This window comes from Panthera onca, chromosome A1, assembly GCF_046562875.1.
Source record: "Panthera onca isolate mPanOnc1 chromosome A1, mPanOnc1 haplotype 2, whole genome shotgun sequence".
Classification (NCBI taxonomy): Eukaryota; Metazoa; Chordata; class Mammalia; order Carnivora; family Felidae; genus Panthera; species Panthera onca.
In genome coordinates this window covers 130629838-130650588 of record NC_138339.1, presented here as the reverse complement: position 1 = coordinate 130650588, position 20751 = coordinate 130629838, and the positions used below count along the sequence as shown (strand labels likewise).

Genomic DNA, 20751 nt, shown 5'->3' with positions numbered 1-20751 from the left:
CACAAGTTATTAGTAATATTTGCTTTCTTAAAACATATTTAGCCAAGGTTGAGAGGCCTTGCTTTAGGTGAACAAAACGGGGATCTGGATTAGGATACAGATGTCAAAAATAACCTTGTAATTTTTTACGCTTTTTCAAAGGGAATGTACTTCTGCATAACTTTTATGATTAAAAATCAATTTAAAAAATTTTAAACATCTTTTTAAGAAATCAGACTACTTTAAGGTCAGAAATCATGTTCACGTATACCCAAAAACTAAGTAAAACTTACTTATGTTTTCACAAACTGTTGACAGATTCCCAATGTATAAAAAAGTGAATATTCTTTAGCTAGAATTGAACACTGTTATTAATTTTACCAGCAGTAAAGTATTAAGATTACATTACAGATCTCAAAAGGTAGCACAGGCTTCAAAATAATTCTCAAAGTGCCCAGAGACAAAACCTTACATAAAGGTATTCATTCATTAAGCTTTACCTTTTAGCTATAATAAGAAATAAGATGTTAAACTTGAACAAATATCCAAACGACTGTAAGTACTGCAATGTACACCTTTAGGTTATAAAATGGTCAAAACATTAAAACATTTAAAAAGTAATCTTTAATGAGTTCTATATTGACTGAATATATCAAGTTTTATACAAAACTTCACAATTTTCCCTGTAACCCAAAATGTCAGTTCAGCCACAACTAAATATTATGTATGTGTACAGACTCTGGAACCAACATACTTTAAAAAAGGGACAGCAGCCAACTGAAGAAAATGCCACCAAGGTCTAACTTCTGAAAAAGTAAGTAAAAATGGCCTTTACTCATCTGTTCCGTAAAAGTGTACTGCTAATGATCTCTTTGTCCTTTGACAGACTTCATGTGAATAACAAACATCAATGTACTCTCTAGAGGCAGATAAGCCTCAGTCATTGATAAGTTACTGAAATGCATCCTCTGCTTTCTAGATCATTCTTACTGGTCTTCCCCTCTACAGCCTCTTATTCCACTCTCTTTTAAAAAACATACCGGTAAATTAATATTCTAAAGCACAATTTGGAGATAGCTTTAACAACAAAGTCAAAACTTATGGCAAGCATTCTTTGAGATCTGGTTTCCATTAATTCTGCAGCCATACGACCCATGGCTGGTTGGTATGGTAGTGGTGGTTAGTTCCACATACCATCAAAGGGATTAATAATTTAATTATATCCACTGATATATTAGTTTAACTTCCTGGGAATGTCTTCCAAAAATTCACCAAGATGTTAACTACAGTGTAATTATATTGTGAAAAAGAAGAAATAACCTAATAGAAATATTGTTACTTAAGGAAATCCACTAAAATATATTTAAGAATGATTTATAATGACATGAGAAATATGTATGTTACAATGATGAGTTTTTATTTTTTTTTTAATTTTTTAAATGTTTATTTATTTTGAGAGAGTGAGCATGCATGCACACACACATGCAGGAGAGGGGCATGGAGAGAGGGAGAGAGACAATCTCAAGGAGGCTCCTCACTATCAGCACAGAGCCCAATGCAGGGCTCGATCTCATGAACCCATGAGATCATGACCTGAGCCAAAATCAAGAGTCAGACATTCAACCAAATGAACCACCCAGGCACCCCTACAATGATGGGTATTTTAAAATATGTACATAACAAAAAGAACATGTACACATAACAATACCAATCAAGTAAAAGTACAATATATATAGAAATAGCCTGGGTAAGACTTTGAGCAAAAGGTTACATAGTTATTTTTGGGTGGCAAGTATATCTATTTTCCTTGCTATTCTACTATATCCAATTTTCAAAACTTTATGTTTAAAAATCATAAACATGCTTTAAGATGTAGTCCAAACGAAACATCTTCTCAACAGGAAATAATTTTTCTTTCCTGTGGACTCCTAACAACTTTGCTTGTCTTTTTTAGTTATTCTTATGTTCTATCTTGTATTCACAATTTTCTTACTTTATACAAATTTATCATACACACTAGCAGCAGCATGAAATACAAATGATCAGTCCTACCTTCTTAAAACACTTCCTTCACTTGGCTCCCCCTAAAAAAGTACTCTATCTTGTTTCTTCCTATTACTTGAATGGCCAATCCCGTTTCTTCTGTGGGTTTTCTCAACTCTTCAGATTTTAACTGTTAAAATGCTACACAAATCAAGTCTAGGACCTCCTTTACTTTTTTTTAATCCCTCAGTTTCACGGCTTTAAAGATCATCCATACACTGATGACAGTCTAGCCTGGAGCTTTCTCCTAAACTCTAGACTCATATAATATCCAGGAGGCATTTCAAACAATCAGCTGACTTTCCTCCACCGAAACTGTTCCATCTTAATCTTTCCCATTTTAGTACTAGCAACTCCATCCTTCTTACTGCTTAAATGAAAAATCTCAAGCCAACTGCTCTCTTTCTCATACATCAGCTAATTCAGTCAATCAGCTAATTTCATTAGCTCAATTTTCAAAACATATCCAGAATCCAACCACTGCTCACCAATTCCATCACTAATTTGGTGTACCTGCCATCTCTCACCTGGATCACTGCAACAAACTCCTAACTGCAACATCCACATTTGACCCTAGAAATCTATTCTCCACCAGCAATAAGAGTAATCCTCATAAATAATGTCATTCCTCTGCTTGAAACTCCAATAGTTTCCCATCTTTCTTAAGAGTAAATGTCAGTGCTCTTACAATGATATCCTAAAAGTCCCTACATAATCTGATCTTACTTCCAACCCAGCCACTTTGGCCTCCTCTTTGCTTAAGCATCAAGATTATTCTTGACACAAAGCCTTTGCCCCTGCCTGGGAAATTTTTCCCTCAGATAGTTGTATCTCACTTCTTCCATATCTCTGGATCAAATGTCATTTTATCAGGAGCCTTCATGACTAGCCAATAAAAAATGAGCAATAACTCCACCCAACATTCCTTATAAACCTGTTTTATTTTTCTCCACGGTATTTACCATCAAAAATCTTATCTATTAATTTATTTGCTATCTCATGAGATCAAGAGTGCTGCTTTTTCCCCATATTATCTTCAGTTACTAGGTTACTGCTTGCCACATTATGGGCCCACAAACATTTATTAAATGAATGAATGAATGACTTTATACCATTTATTAGGCAGTAAGGTCCTTAATAACAGTTGAAGTCTATATTGCACCTCCAGAGCACTTGGTAGTGTACTTGCGCCATGGCTGTTAGTTTTTCTGCCAGATGAATAAACATAATACTAAACCAGGAGAGTAAGATTCAGAGGAAAATAAAGGACATTAACAAACCAGCAACATGACTATGCTTACCTGTTCTATTGCACTCTTTAGTTTGTTCATGTGGCTTTCAAAGAGAGGAAAATGTGAAAAAAAGAATTCGTTAAATTTGTTATTTTCATCTTCATCTTTGGATAATGAAAAGATTACCCCAATTGCAATCTTCTTTTTCCTCACAATTCCTGGATTAGGGCCACAGCTTTCATCTGACAGATTAAAGCTTTCTTCTATAGACCTTAAAAATAAATGTTTTTTTTTAATATAAAAAAAATAATTAAATTCACAATTTCATCTCCTTGCTAATTTAATGTATACAAGCTAAAGGTCTTCTGCTGTTTTATCAAGTAAATCTAAAAATGTATCTCAACTGTCTATGAAAAATCTACTGGCTATTCCTTCATACTCACATTTTTATAAAAAATTTTAACAGAGTCATATTGGGAACATTTTTGTTTAGTTAGAAGTCACTAAAAAAAAAGGAGTTAATTCCCAATTCATAATCCACCTAAAATGCCTTAATTTTAAGGTTATAAATGACTCTGATATAATTCACTGTTCTACGATCTACTTGTATCTCCTTCTGAATTCAAGAGTAAAATTTAAAAAATCAAGGACTAAAGGGAGTAACTAAAACAGAAAACAAGAAACTTTATTTAATCTACGTTGTACTACGTACATTAATTTTATACTACGTTTAATCTAAGCTGTACTTGACATAGGCTTAAAAAAAATCTTTCAAGAATGAATTAACTTGTCTAATTAGAAACATGAAAAACTGAAATATCAAAACATGGAGTACACTGAACAAACACCTAAACAGAAGAGTTACAATTATAAAACTTTTAGGAAAAAACATAGGGTAAAAGATTTATGACACTGAATTTGGCATTTATTTCTTGGATATGACACCAAAAATACAGACAACAAAAGAAAAAAGATAAACTGGACTACATAAAATTAAAAACTACTGTATATCAGAATGAAAAGGCCACCCATGGAATGGGAGAAATTACTGCCAACCATATGTCTCATAAGGGAATAATATTAGAATATATAAAGAACTCCTACACCTCAACAACAACAAAACAACCTAATTAAAAAATGGGCAAACCACTTGTATAGATATTTCTCCAAAAGACAGACACATGGCCAATAAGCACATAAAAATATACTCAATATCACTAACCATTAGGCAATATTAGGGAATATTACTGCATTAGGGAAATGCAAATCAAAACCACAATAAGATACTACTTCACATCCATTAGGATGGCTATTATCAAAAAAAAAAACAGAAAAATAACTACTTACTGGCAAAAATGTAAAATGGCAACTGTGGAAAACAGTATGGCATTTCTTCAAAAACATATTCAAAGAATTACCATATCACCCGAAAATTCCACTTCTGGGTATACCCACCCCCAAAATTGAAAGCAGAGACTCAAACAGGTATTTATACACATATATTCATATCAGCATAACGTGCAAAAACCAAAAGGTGGAAGCCACCCAAAAGTCCATCAACAGATAAGTGAATAAACAAAATATGATATATACATACAATGGAATATCATTCAGCCATAAAAAGAAATAAAATCCTGATACATTCTACAACATAGATGAAACTTAAAGACATGCTGAATGAAATCAGCCACACATAAAAAGACAAATATTGTATGATTCCACTTATATGAGGTATCTATAGTAGTCAAATTGAAAGAGACAAAAAAAAAAAAAATCGACAGAGGATGACAGGATGCTAAGGGGAAGGAGGAACAGGGAGTTAACTGTTTAATGGGTACCGTTTGGGGGTATAAAAAAGTTCCAACCATGAAGAGTGATGATGGTTGCAAAACAATGTGAAGGTACACTGAACTGTATGCCTAATACTGGTTAAAACTTAAAACTTGAATTTAAAATATATTTTAAAAGTTTCAAGGCTTAAAATACACAAAATACAAGCCCAGGCTCAAAAACAAAAACAAAAACAAAAACAAAAAAAGCCTTCAGAACTGTGTTTAAGGAACTATTCAATTTTATTACTTTATTATAAAGTGAAGATTCCAACTTACCATCTAGGAAATACCCCATTCTCCAAACTTGTTGTTTGGCTGCGTCGCCAACGTCGCTGGTAACTGCTGGCACAACTTCGGGTAAGTGAGGAGTTGGGAGAGGGAAACGGTGTAATAAGCAAGCTGCTGAGAGATGCTGTCAGTCAAAATAAAAACAAGTATAATATAAGCATTTAAAAATATGTCAATAAAAACTGAGCAAAAATATAAATTTCTTTTTAACAAATTTAACAGTAGTGACTCAAATTTTCCATTTTGTTTCATGAGCTTCTTAAAAATTTCCATTAAAAAAAAAAAAACGTCATTGTTGGAACAAAGTCTAAGAGCAGAAAAATCATATACCAATAGTGTGTTGGCAAGAGAATCTGAGACATTCCCCTTTTTATATTCTTACCCTCACTCTACCCACTTTAGAAGAAAGGGCTCATTTAAAACAAAGCATTATCTCTTTGGCCATAAGTGTCCAAAGCATAGCCAAATAGCCCCTAAATTAAAAGAAATATGCTACGATTCCATTTTTCAAAAAATTTTTTAATTTCATTTTTCTTAAAGTTTGTATTTAAATTCTAGCTAGTTAACATGCAGTGTAATATTAGTTTCAGGTGCACATATATAGAGATTGAATACTCCCATACAACACCTCTTGCTCATCACAAGGGCATTCCTTAATCTCCATCACCTATTTAACCCATCTCCCCTAAGCATCAATTTGTCCTCTAAAGTTAACAGTGTGTTTCTTGGTTTGCCTTCCTCCCTTTTTTTCCCCTCTTGTTCACTTGTTTTGTTTCTTAAATTCCACATATGAGTGAAATCAAGTGATACTGATCTTTCTCTAACTTACTTCACATAGCATACTCTCTAGCTCCATCCATGTCTTTGCAAATGACAAGATTTCATTTTTTTTATGGCTGAATAATATCCCATTGTATGTGTATACACACACACACACACACACACACACACACACACACACACACATCCCACATATTGTATCCGTTTATCAGTTGATGTATACTTGGGCTGTTTCCATAATTTGGCTATTGTAGATAATGCTGCTATAAACATGCATTGTAAACTGTATAAACATGCAAGTATCCCTTTGAATTAGTATTTTTATATTCTTTGGGTAAATACCTAGTAGTGCAATTGCTGGTTTGATAAGATTCAGTTTTAACGCAGCAGACAGATTTTAAGAACAAAAGTTTTATTTGAAAATAAGTGCCTGAATGTCATTTAATGATGTCTTTTAAAAGCACATCATCTTATACCTGTCACAATGGCTAGAAACAAAAAGATAAGAAATAACAAGGGTTGACAAGGATATGGAGAGAAAAGAACTGTCATGTAATGGGAAAGCAAACTGGTACAGCCACTATGGAAAACAGTATGGAGGCTCCTTAGAAAACTAAAAACAGAAATACCATATGATCCAGTTAATTCTACCACTGGGTATTTACTCAAAGAAAACAAAAACACTAATTTAAAAATAGGCACTCCTAAGTTTAGGAGGAGCACTATTTACAATAGCCAAGATATAAAAGCAACCCAAGTGTCCATCAAAAGATGAATGAACAAGTAAGATGCATACAATATTGCTCAACCATACAAAAGAGTAAGATCTTGTCATCTGCGACAATGTGGATGGAACTAGATGGTATTATGCTAAGTGAAATAAGTCAGGCACAGAAAGACAAATACCCGAAGACTTCACTTACATGTGGAATCTAAAAAAACAAAAGGCAGAAAAAGACGCATTAACACAGAGAACAAAGTGATGGTTGCCAGAGGGAGGCTGTTGGATAGGAAGGGCAAGTTGGGTAAAGAGGAGTGGGAGATAAAAGCTTCCAGTTATGGAATGAGTAAGTCACAAGGATAAAACGGACAGCATAGGGAATAAAGTCAATGGTACTGTAACAGTACTGAATGGTGATAGATGGTAGCTACACTTGTGGTAAGCATGGTGTAACATCTAGAGTTGTCACATCACTATGTTGTACACCTGAAATGGATGCAATGGATGCAACATTGTGTATTACAACTATACTTAAAACTATACTTCAATAAAAATAAAATAAAAATACTACTGATCCTTGAACAACATGGGTTTGAAATGTGCAGGTCCACTTATACATTTTCTTTTCAATTAATATAGTATAGTATTATAAATGTATTTTCTCTTCTTTTTAATTTTCTTAATAAAATGTTCTTTCCTCTAGCTTTTTTATTATAAAAATATAGTATATAATATGTAAAATATATGTTAATTGACTATTTATGTTATTGGTAAGGCTATTATTTTTTTAGGGAGTCAAAAGTTTTCTTACTGTGCAGGGCTGGAGGAGAGGGTTGGTGCCCCTAACCCTTGCATTATTGAAGGGTCAACAGTACTCATGATTTGCTTGTGTACAGGTAGTCAAGCTTCTGAATGCTTGGCAACTTTTTTTTTTTTTCCCAGAGAGAGAAAGAGAGAGAGAGAGAGCCCTCAAGTACACACCAGCGGGGGAGGGACAGAGAGAGAGGGAGAAATAATCCCAAGTAGGCTCCACACTATCAGCACAGAACCAGACATTGGGCTCAAACCCAAAAACTATGATACCATGACCTGAGCTGAAATCAAGAATCAAAAGCTTAATGAACTGAGCCACCCAGATGCCCAGTTTGGCCACTTTTAATAACAGTCAGGACTACACCTACTAAGTTCCAAAGAGTAATCCTATGGACTGCTCTCTGGAGCATTCTAAGGGGTGACAGACACATTCTAACAGAACCCATTATGATTATAATTGCTGCAATCCCCTAATTGTGAGGTTTATTGTCTTCCCAAACCTCTCTTTCCAAAAAGTGCCAAAAGCCACAACCCTTCATTTTTCCTTAGGCTATGAATCCTCCCCTTCTCTATACTGGCTCCAGAGAGGAAAAGACATTAAGAGCTTGCATTTGTTTGGCAAGATTTTATATTCCTATCTTCATGATTACAACCACATGCTAAAAATTTGTAAGGTAATCAAAAACTGCCAAGTATTATTATCATCTATAAAAAGGTACACATCAGATGATATATTATTTTGGACATCAGGAGTGAAAACTAAGACTGTCATTATGAAGATCTGTTCATTTCAATTCTAACAAATTTAATGATCAAGAACTTTATGTGCCATACAACTATCTGAGCCATCAATGCATTAATTCTAAACTACTTTCTTGAAAAGACCACATTTTTACCATTGTATTCTAAAACTTTGTAGTCTAGATTGGGTATGTATAACTAACTTGGGTATGGCTTCAATGAAAAATCAAATGCTAACCTAAATTTGGAAGAGCTATGTGTTAATAAATGCTGGTATTAAAAATAACCCTACTTTGGGAAAAGAAGAAAATACACAATTAATTTAAAAGGAGTATGTGAATTTAATGCTTGAACAAGTCTTACAGATCAATCCAGCCTGGTCCTTCAATTTAAACTAAAGAAAATGAAGTGTAGAAATTAATTTATCACCTCTGAAACCTGGATAAAATAAGAACCAAATTCCTGCCACAGTAGAGAAAACTAAAATCTCGAGATTACACAGAAGCAATGAGTATTAAAAGAAAATATACTCTAGATTAGTTCCCAAGAACAAAAATAAAAAACTCAATTAGAAAAGAAGGGTGATCATGCTAGCTACAATCTAAGCTCCAGACAGGTATATGGAGTGCCTTTCGAAGCCCCTGGGCAGAATGGACAGGGTCCACACTGGCCAAGCCATCATGTCCATCGTACCAAGCTGCAGAACAAGGAGCATGTGAATGAGGTCCTACAAGGGGCCAAGTTCAAGTTCTCTGGCCACCAGAAGATCCGCATTTCCAAGAAGTTGGACTTTACTAAGTTTAATGCAGGTGAATTTGAAGGCATGATAGCTGGCTGAAAAGTGGCTCATCCCAGATGGCTATGGGATCAAATATATCCCTAATCATAGCCCCTTGGACAAATGGTAGGGTCTGCACTCAAGAAAAACTTGGCACTGCCCCCTTCCTATTCATGCCCACCAAGAAATCCTACTTTCTGTCAAAAAGAAAGAAAGAAAGAAAGAAAGAAAGAGAAAGAAAGGAAAGGTGAGATTATTTAAAGATGAAGATTTTTCATATTAGAGAAGCGGTCCTCAACTCTAGCTGTCTATCAGAATGAGGTATTGAGTTTTTCATTTTGTTGTGTTTTTCAAATATAGTTGCATAAATAAGCCTTTCTCTAGGCTTCGTAAGAGTCTCAGAGTAGAGTTCAGTTGTGTGAACTTTATTATTTTTTTTGGAAACCATGTTATTCTAATTCATACCTAGGGATTATAGTATTGGTAAATTTGGACTTCCCATCTATACTCAAAACTGAATTATAAACAATTTAGACAGCAAAACCGTATAATGTGACAGCTCATAGGGACAGACTACAGTGAATAAAGTTTCTCATATCTTACAATAATGCAAGCCTAAGATACTCCTTTCATTTATTCTAACTCTGGGCCCTGACAAACACTTTTCCTTTTACCTGGAAAGCCCTTACTTATATCATGCCTTAGGCTGGGTAACTCCCACTTCTCAAGATACAACTCAAGTAGTATCTCTCTGCAAAGCATTACTGGCCCCCTGCTGCTGGCCCAGGCTAAGTTACGTTCCCATTCTCCAAACCTCTTTGCTCAGGTCTATCACAGAACATATCACACAATGTAGGACAATTTTCCTGACTCCTTTCTCAGTAGATTCTGTGATCCTCAAAGGTAGAATGTGAGCTTTCTTTTTTTTTTCATCTCTACCATATTGCAATAAAAGTTTGTCAGACAGAAGTTTGTCAGTCCATATTTGAAAACAGTATGTATAGTATTGTTCAAAATGCCTAAGCTTTTCTGGGCAAGAGACAGTCTGAATTTGAAAACAGTATGTATAGTATTGTTCAAAATGCCTAAGCTTTTCTGGGCAAGAGACAGTCTGAAACTTAAAACACTAGTTAACAGCAAGCAGATATGAGCAAATGTATTTTTTCTACTATGCTATTTAAGGAGTCTCTTGATTAATATTTTTTTCGTGTACTGGCTAAGCCTAAACCAATGTGCATTCATTCAGGTGGTACTCCACCAGGTACATGTCACAGTAAACATGAAAATTCTAACTTTAAAGTATTTCTCAGGGCGTCTGGGTGGCTCAGTTAGTTGATCACCCAACTCTTGATTTCAGCTCAGGTCATGAACCCAGGGCTGTGGGACTGAGCCCCACATCAGGCTCCATGCTGAGTGTGGAGCCTGCTTGGCATTCTCCCTCCCTCTGCCCCTCTCCCCAGCTCGTGCACTCTTTCTCTCTAAAAATAAATAAATTAATAATAAAACAAAACAAAACAAAATAAAATAAAACAAAATAAAAATATTTCTCTCTGTTGCCACAATTCTCTTATAAGGTTAATCTCAACACTAACAAACTATGTGCATTAAATTGGATGATAAAGGCAAAAATAAAAATCAATGCTGACTAATAGTGATCTCAAAAAAAACTAGACTGATACATAAACATGACATTACCAGAGCGTGCTATGCCACTGTCTCTGTCTTCATTCAGCTCTCTTCCAGGCATGTCCATTGGATTGCTGTGAACTGTGAATTAAGACAAAACTGTCAGTTATAACACATACTGCTATTCAGGGTGATGCCGTTCCTTGTATATAGCAAATGAAATCATGCTTATCTTATTGCATTCCTTTATATTTTTCAATAGCATGGCACAAACCCAACACCAAGAGCTAGTACTTAGTTGAACAAGCTTTAAGATCTATGTGAAGATTTGAAATATAATATGAAAATGATACAATATCTAAAGAAGCAAAGGAAGACTAAAAGGAAGATATTCACAATACACTATTAAATGACCAAAAAGCATGCTACTAAACAATAAGAACGATGGTCCTGGCAGTAAGTGATGGGTATACAATGGTTTGCTTTACTATTCTGCCTATATTAATGTATGTTTAAAATTTCTTCATAATAAAAATTTTAAGAAAACAATTGGAATAGTATGATCCCAATTTTGTTTTTTGTAAAGATTAATTCTAGCTGACACAATGGCTAATATATATTTTTTTGCCTATTTTACAAATTTTCTGTAATAAATTTGTACTGTTCCTGCCTCATATTTATAAGCAATATAAATATCAATTAAAACAAGAAGTCAGATACAACTCCCTGAATACAGAGGCATGAACATACACTATAATCATCAATGTAATGATATAAACAAATACACTCACATACGCCTTTTACAGATCAATATAATGGTGCTTGTTCATCTAAATCTTAGCTCCAAGAAAAATCGTTCTTATGAAATAACGTAGATCAGAAATTTTAAAATAATAAGATAGGATATTTTCTGCAATTGGTGAACTATGAGTACAAAAGCTACTCAACCATGGAAACAAGAGAGTGTCAAATTAGAAATTCTAGCTGTTATTATAAGAAATAATGTTCATAGTAAAATTTGGTTTAGGATTCTAAAGTTAAAATCTTTATTACATAATGAGATATGAAATAACAAACTAAAGTTTCATGATAATGTCAATTCCACTGATAGCTGAAAGTTTCTGGAAACTTTTAAGAACATATTCAGTGAAAAGGAATTAAGTTCTCAGCTCAAAAATGTTTTCTTAACTACACCCTCCCCAAATGCATTTATCTACTCTCTTGTTTCCACAGCTAAACTACAGATTCTAGCCACTGGGGCACACCAACTAGTCTACCCACACAGCACATCGCAAACCTGCAAAGAAAGAGGCGCTCCTGATCAGGCGGAGCGGACCCTGTTCAGAGAATGCCCGCCTGGGGCTGCAGAACTGTGAAAGACCTACATGGCAAAAACGTAAAATACATATGAAAGAAGGCTGTTAGAGAAGCCGTAAAGCGTCAGGAATAAAGGGTGAGCTTAGGCAGCACAAACACACAGCAAGAGATATGGATGGAAACTTTTAAACTAAGTAAGAATAATTCAAACAGGGTTCCCTTCTTCGAAACAGGATGGTTTTCTTCTGGTCACAGCTGATGTCAAACGTAACAATTTCATGCCTATTTACTAATAAATCTGTATATATAATAATAAAAATAACCTTCCACTATACAAGGTAAAGTTTTTTAAATGTTCAATCTTTTCTAACCTAAAACAATGTTTTTAAAGATTCAAAAAAGCACAGTAACGTTATCTATAAAATGTGATATTTGCCAAATAAATTTATCTTTTAAAAAGTCAGTTTTAAGACTACAGCATTCTCCTGCCACTGTCATAAGGAGAAAACCACCTAAGTGCTTGGCTGAAGAAAGAGAACACAACATACAACAAAGCAGAAAAGAGATTTACTGGCAAAACAGGTATGAAACTTGTTTTTCCCTAACCTAGTAAAGCTACAAAGTAACTAACTTTGGAAGAAACCAAAGTTCCTAACCCAAGGGTCAGCCACAATGGAAGGAGGAACACCAACGCACCCATTAGGGCCAGACTCCCAGCTGTCCACAAAGCATGGCTGCCACACACTGGACCAAATGAAGATAACAGTGTCTAAAGACCCCAAAGGGGCAACATTATAGCCAGGAAGCAAGCAGCTGAGTCACCTGTTATGCTTAATCAAGATGGCCTAAAGAGTCACCTAGGAGGTTTACCTAGGAAAGAATAGGGGGCTTTCTGTTCTAAAAAGAAACAAATGTATTTTTCAAATTTGCTAATAGATATTTTTCTATAACAAAAATTTCTAAAATTATAGTGCATGTGAAGGCAATCCTTCTCTAGTCACTTCAAAACTTATCTAATGTCTTTAAACTCCTTCTTTACCTAGCACCTCCTTCCTTACTCTCAGGATATGCGACTTTGTCTCTCACAAGTATGCAGATGCAGATGCGTATGTGCGCACACACACAGATTTCACCAGACAGGAACTCTTCCTTTCCTACCCCCCTATCTCCAAACTTAATCAAACACTGACCCACCTGCCTCCTTGATGCCAGAGCAGTTAACAACAGGAAACATTATTCAAGTCTTACTGTGTGCTAGGAACTTATTCAGTGAAAAATCCTGGGAAGCTCCTCCCTCCCTTCCAAAGCAAATTCTTCTATGTCAGATAGTACCTTCAAAAACCTTGCTTTACCGAGTAAGTACCACTTCTATCTCTAACCTTACCCTCCTTATAATCTATTCCATCAATATTTAAACACAGACAAAATTATTCTCTCCATATATCTAATCCTATATAATAGTTCAATAGTTCTTAAAATGTGGCCTAAGGACTCCTTGGGTCCCTGCAACCTTTCAGGGAGTCTGTGTAAAACTAGATTTTCTTAATACACTTCAACTAAAACAACATATTACAAGAGAATGAACGTTGAAGCAGGCAGGAGAATACAGGCAATATTCTATTAAGCCAGAAATTAAAGAGATTTGCAAAAATGTAAAACAATGCCACTGTTCTTCATTAATTTTACTTGGAAAACAATCATTTCACAACATATTTACATTAACATGAAAAAGGATGTTAGTATTTTTTAATAAATTAATAAATGTTTAAAAATCTTGTTTCAATTTTTAATACAGTATATATCAACAAACGTAACCCACAAAAACAAAAACTCTCTGTGGTCCTCAATAATTTCTAAGTGTGTAAAGGGGTCTTGAGACCAAAAAGAGTCACTGATTAAATCTTGGAAAAAAGTCTAACCTCTGAGTCTCTCCTCAACTCTGGCTCCTATTCTCCCCACTGAAACTGCTCAAGTAGGCCACTAAAAGCCTTCTTATTGATTAATGCAGTCCATACTATCTTATATTACCTTATAGCATATGTGATGTTAAATTACACTTTGAACTTTCCCCTCACAGTTCCCAATGATAACATACTAAGTTTTTTTCTTAATCTTCTTTATGTGTTTCTCTTCACCTACTCTGTCTTTAACCCAGCATTTCCCGGGGTTTCTTCTTCAACAATCTTGCCTTCTCATTCTTTAACAGTTCCTAGGTCATCTCATTCATTCTCATGCTTTTACTTACCATTTACATGCTAATGATTCATAATTCATGGCAGACACAGCTAACTGTCTAACAAAGAACTGTGTTCTCCCTTCTACTGTATCAAGTAGTTTGTGGGAAGCAGCTGCCCAGCTAGGGATCATATTTCTCAAATCTCCTTATACGTATGTGAGGCCATGTGATTAGTTACCACTAATGGAATGTCAATAAAACTGATGTATGTCACGTTTAGGCTGAGGTTAATTATGAAATCGAGTGCCTTTTCCATTCTCAATTCCTTTCCACTGGCTTAGTGCAGCTGAGCACAACCTTGGAAACCACACAATGAAGAAGGTAGAATTCTAAGAAGGAAGGAACTCTAAAACATTGCTTGGAGAAAAAGTGTTAATCAATGATGAACACCCTTTCGAACTCCACATGGCTGAAAAAAAACCCCTATTGCTTTAAAGTTATTATACATCCATGGATTTTTATGTTACAGCATCTACCACATCTACTAACTAACTAACCATAATGGATATCTTTACTTGAACACTCAACCAATACCTCCATTCCAATATACCTAAACCTAAAATCACCAATTCTTAATTTCTTCTGATTCTCCCAATAAATGGCACTAATACCCAAGCATTTATACAACCAGATAGCAAAGTGCCACCCTTGCTTCCTCCTTTTTCCTCCCCCACTCCATCTAATTACCAAGTCAAGTCCTATCCACTCTATTTCCCATCATGAACCCCTCAAAAACACTCTACCTCACTGGCACAATCTTACTCTAGGTCTCCTTCTCTGTCACTTGGATTATCATAAGCAGCCTTCTTATATAGATCTTTTCTTCAATCCCATTGGTTCACTTGAATCCTTTCCCACTGTAATCAATACTCTTACAGATATAAATCTAATCCAATCATATTTCTATATCCTGACAACTTCTCTGTGGTGGCCTTGAGAATACATTGCAAAGACCTCCAGCTGTAAGGACTATAATTGACTAAGTACCTCAAGCTACTGCATTCTGAAATCTATTGTGATGTTTGAGCAAGGCCACATATCCCATAGGCTGCTCCTAGTCAGTAACTGAACACAGGAGGAATAGTAAGACAGGCACATTTTGGCAATACGTGGGTCACTTTTGACACCAAACTTTGACTCAAAGACTTGTCAATGGCCTTACCAAACCTTCCTTGGATTGCATGGTAGGATAGGACACTTCCATTTAATCTTCTATTCTCTTTCATTTGGGGTCAACATTTGTATCACAATCTGAGGGCTTTCTCAACCTTTCCCAGTTCCTTCCTCTTTTTCTCTCACATAGTCATTTCCCCTAATAATATCCTTGCATGTTTAATCATGTCTTGGCACCTGTTAAAAAACAGGCGGAGCACCCAAACTAACATACATACCCTCACTGCTACCCAACTGCTTACAGCCTATATCCAAATTGCTCAGTAAGTCCCACAGTGCCTTCTGTGATCTACCTCCTACTTCTTGATTTAACCTCCTTTACTCCTATTCTTGGCTCCATCAACACTGATTTATACACATTCTTTCTTCATGCCATTATCTCTTGCTCCTAGGCCTTTGCAAATACTATTATGCTTTTTCCTAGAACATTTCTATCTAAACATAAGGCTAATCCTTCAAGGTTAAGTCTCACTTCTCCAAGGAAGTCTTCTGGGACTCTCTAGGACTGAATTAGGTACTTCTCCTCATTTCTACCACATGTGCTCTTTAACATGTCCAAAAATTCATTGTAGTATACTGTAATTGTTGTATTATTTGTGTGATTCCCACTAACTATAATTACCAAATACGCTGAGGCAGGAATTGTGTCTGGTTTACCACTGTATCCTTAGGGCCTAGCAGAGTCCTTAGCAGGTAATAGGTGCTTGATAAGTATTTGTTGATTAACTAAAAATGTAAAGAAAATAAGAGATGGTCCTCAAATATCCTTAATTCACAATTATAAATGTGCAAGTTAAAGTCACTCATTATTTAAAGTCTATACTTTGTTAAATGGATTAATTTCCTATCCTACATTAAAACAGAGAAGATGAGTATATCTAGCATCTATAAGGTAATTTACCATTTATAAGTGATAATAGATTTGTATTATTAAAATAAACAGCTTTTAATTAACATCTTAAGCTTTGAAAAGTGTCAAATTATAAGGAAAAAAGATTCATTTATTTCCCTGTCACATTTTTACTTTCTTAAAACCAATAAAATAATCAAGTGAGTTAAGAAAAAGCAGAACTACTCTATTTTTCTAAAAAATATGCAAGCTTTCTAAAGTACATGCCTGTCACTGTAACTAGCCCATACTATGTACTAAATAAATGGTTGCTCATTTGAATAAACAGGAATTATGAAAAATAATAGAATACAATACGGTTCAAGTTGGAAGAAAACCTTTTCTACTTATATATATATAACTAATATTTATTAAAATTAATTCCAAATAAAAATTCTCACTAAATAGAGAGTAAGAGAAATATTTCTCCTAGTCTAAATGCTGTCCACATTCTGGGATACTATAATATTTTATGCACCAGAAATATGGTCAGCAGCAACTCAGATGAGCTTTCTAGGGTAAAACAAATGGCAAGAACTTTTAGGAACAGTCTGTTGAAATTAAATAACAATAACAATCAACTATCTGAATTATTAAATAAGCTGTTACTTTAATAAATCTTTTAAGGAACATCACATTTGAATATCTGCCCATTTATGTGAATTCAGGTCACAAAATGAGCACCATTTTAAAATTACTTCTATGGTTACGGAAGAGACAAGGGACAAAGTATAATAATAGTCTTCCTCAGCTGAAATATTCAAAAAAGCTGGTAAAGACTTTTTATATCAGTAACAGTGCCTTTCAAAGATGCATCAAAGTTAAAAACAAAAAACAAATCAGATAATCAGATAGATCTTTAAGTTTTCTTTTTTCATATACAAAATAAATATTCATATATATAAAAATTATGTTTTCAAATAATACAAATGTTATACATATTTGCAATTTAAATGCCTTTTCCACTTCTAGTATGTCAAACTCTGTGGTCTTATAAAAGATCTACATTATTAAGCAGTAAGTGCAAATCCCTGTTATAGTGTTAACCTTATTTAAAACTTATAAAACCAAAGAAATAATTTACCTATATTTCCAAGTAGTCCATTAATAACTGTGTTACTATCAGCCTTCAATGTACTGTTGTCTTGATTGATGAATTCAAGACTGTCTTGCAGCCTAAGGGAAGAGAAACAATAAACTGCAAATTCATTTTATACAATGAAATTTAAAGCGTCTAACAGTTTTTTAAGTTTTAAGTATTCGTAATAGGACTATAAAGTACCTAATCATTTAGATCAGGGGTTGGCAAACTATACACTGAGGGCTAAAGCCAGCCTGCTGCCTGTTTTTGTAAATAAAGTTTTACTGGAACACAGCCATGCCCATTCATATATGTACTGTGTATGGCTGCTTTAATGTTACAATGGTAGAGCTAAGAAACCAGACATACTGTCTGGCCAACAAAGCTAAAATTATTTACTATTAAGGCCTTTACAGAAAAAGATTACTGACCCAAACTTAAATTGTAAAGTTTCCCCTCATATCTTGGACCTGACATTAGTTTTGAAACTTCTGGCAGAAAAAAAAGACAAAAAAGGAAAAAGAATCCACCAAATATACAAAAAATATCTTCAGTTCACACATTATAAATGAACTGTATTACTCCTGTCCATAAATTACTCAGAATAATAGAAATAAAATTACTTTATGCTTTTAGTACAAAGTATCTGTCCTAAGAACCATCAATAAAAAATTAGAAAACATGAATAAAGTGAGAAGACTACAGCTAAAATCAGTGATTCCAATACAGGATCTCTAATTTCTACTTTAGTGTTTAATTCTTAAAAATTAGCACTTTTATCATCAGTATTTTTTAAGCATCCAAAATACAGTGAAATACATCTTTCCTTTTCCTTCCTTCCTAACAGAAAAGCTAATAAAGAGCTACAGGTATTAGAACCTTAGCTAATAAAAACCTGAAAAGTCTTTAGGAACATTTACAATTAATGGAATCTTTTGAGAATTTTTCTAGTTTTGAGTAAACTCCTTACTACCTCCTGTTGCTTCTGACTTTGGGTATCCCTCAGACCCTTGCTAGCCAGAGTTCTGATACGGTCCCTGCAGAATCCATCACTGTGGTCCACTAACATCTCATCCTAGCCCCAGTTCTTCATTTACTAGGTCTGGCAGGTAGTCCAAGAATCTGATATCATATGTGCCTCTGTTTCAGCTTTACTATTCCATTTTTTTTTAATCCAAGTTAGTTAACATACAGTGTAGTCTTGGCTTCAGGAGTAAAAGAACCTAGTGATTCATCTCTTACATATGACACCCAGTGCTCTTCCCAAAAAGTGCCCTCCTTAATGCCCATCACCCTTTTAGCCCATGCCCCCATTCACCCACCTCCCCTCCAGCAACCCTAAGTTTGTTCTCTGTATTTAAGAGTCTCTTATGGCTTGCTTCCCTCTGTTTTTATCTTATTTTTCCTTCCCTTCCCCTATGTTCATCTGTCATGTTTCTCAAATTCCACATATGAGTGAAATCATAATATCTGCCCTTCTCTTATTTCACTTAGCATAATACCCTCTAGTTCCATCCACATTGTTGCAAATGGCAAGATTCCATTATTTCTCAATGCTGAGTAATATTCCTGTGTGTGTGTGTGTGTGTGTGTGTGTGTGTGTGTGTGTGTGTGTATGCGTGCGCGCGCACGCACGCACACACACCACATCTTCATTATCCATCTGTCAGTTGATGGACATTTGGGCTTCTTCCGTGATTTAGCTACTGTTGATAGTGCTGCTATAAACATCGGGGTGCCTATGTCCCTTCAAATCAGCACTTTTGTATCCTTTGCATAGATTGCTAGCAGTACAATTGCTGGGTCGTAGGGTAGGTCTATTTTTAATTTTTTGAGGAACCCCCATACTGTTTTCCACAGTGGCTGCACCAGTTTGCATTCCTACCAACAGTACAAAAGGGTTCCCCTTTCTCTGCATCCTTGACAACATCTGTTGTCTCCTGAATTAATTTTAGCCATTCTGACAGGTGTGAGATGGTATCTCATTATGGTTTTGATTTGTATTTCCCTAATGATGAGTAATGTTGAGCATCTTTTCACATCAATGGAACAGAATACAGAACCCAGAAAAAGACCCACAAATACACGGCCAACTAATCTTCCACAAGGCAGGAAAGAGATCTAATGGAAAAAAGACAGTCTCTTCAGCAAATGGTATTGGTAAAACTGGACAGGGACATACAGAAGAATGAAACTGGACCACTTTCTTACACTATACACAAAAATAAATTCAAATTAGATGAAAATCCTAAATGTGAGACAGGAAACCATCAAAATCCTAGAGGAGAAAAAAGGCAGCAACCTCTTTGACTTCAGCTGCAGCAACTTCTTCCTTGACATGTCTCCAGAAGCAAAGGGAATAAAAGCAAAAATGAACTACTGGGACCTCATCGAGATACAAAGCTTCTGCACAGTGACGGAAACAAGCAGCAAAACTAAAAGGCAACCAAAAGAATGAGAGAAGGTATTTGCATATGACATATCAGGTTCACTACCCTAATCCTGGCATTAACAACTTGTAGTATCCTTGTACCCCACCACGGCTTACCTAGGCCACTCCTGATTGCAGAGTTAATTCTACAGGGGACCTGAAAACTAAAGACCACAACATACAGGTGCTAACTCAGCATGGCACTACAGAACGGAAAATCAGTATCTCATCCTAACATGGAAATGCAGTCAACATTTTACTTCCAGATATAGCTTCTAGAAGCAAATCAGAGAAAAGAGAAAGTACATTTCCTATTCTTCAACTAAACTAAAATGAGAAGTAATCTGGACTCCATACAGAGTGGCTCAATGAATGAAAAACAAGCCAGAGACTCACTTCAGTTTTAAGGATGATATAGGCTCAATATGAAAGGATAGAATAAGATACTCCAGGTAAATGGAAATCAGAAAAGAGCAGGAATAGCTATACTTATATCAGAAAGAAGACTTTAAAGCTAAAAAGAGTAACAGGAGACAAAAATGGTCATATAATGATAAAAGGAGCAATTCATCAAGAAGACACAACATATAACCTAAACAGATTCATTTGCCAAATACTAACAGATCGGAAGAGACAATGATGCAATAATTAGTAAAGGACTACTTTCAACAACAAATAGTTCATCCAGACAGAAAATCAACAAAGAAATTTTGGACGTGAACCATACCTTAGGCTAAATGGAACCAAACGGATATATAAATATAGATACAGATAAAACAGTTTATCCATAG

The 20751-nt window shown here is 35.0% G+C and overlaps 1 protein-coding gene across 3 annotated transcripts in view; it reads right to left on the bottom strand.

Annotated features, from left to right (window-relative positions):
- The window catches only part of FNIP1 (folliculin interacting protein 1), a 153693-nt gene that overhangs the window by 37943 nt on the left and 94999 nt on the right, over positions 1-20751 (bottom strand). For 2 of the 3 annotated variants that reach the window (XM_060637876.3, XM_060637878.3), the window contains 5 exons: positions 17533-17624; positions 12131-12214; positions 10903-10974; positions 5363-5498; positions 3324-3525 (listed from right to left, as the gene is read on the bottom strand). In XM_060637876.3, coding sequence (XP_060493859.1) covers positions 3324-3525; positions 5363-5498; positions 10903-10974; positions 12131-12214; positions 17533-17624 — 586 coding nt within the window. The remainder of the gene's footprint in view (positions 1-3323; positions 3526-5362; positions 5499-10902; positions 10975-12130; positions 12215-17532; positions 17625-20751) is intronic. The other variant, XM_060637877.3, reaches the window with a different exon arrangement.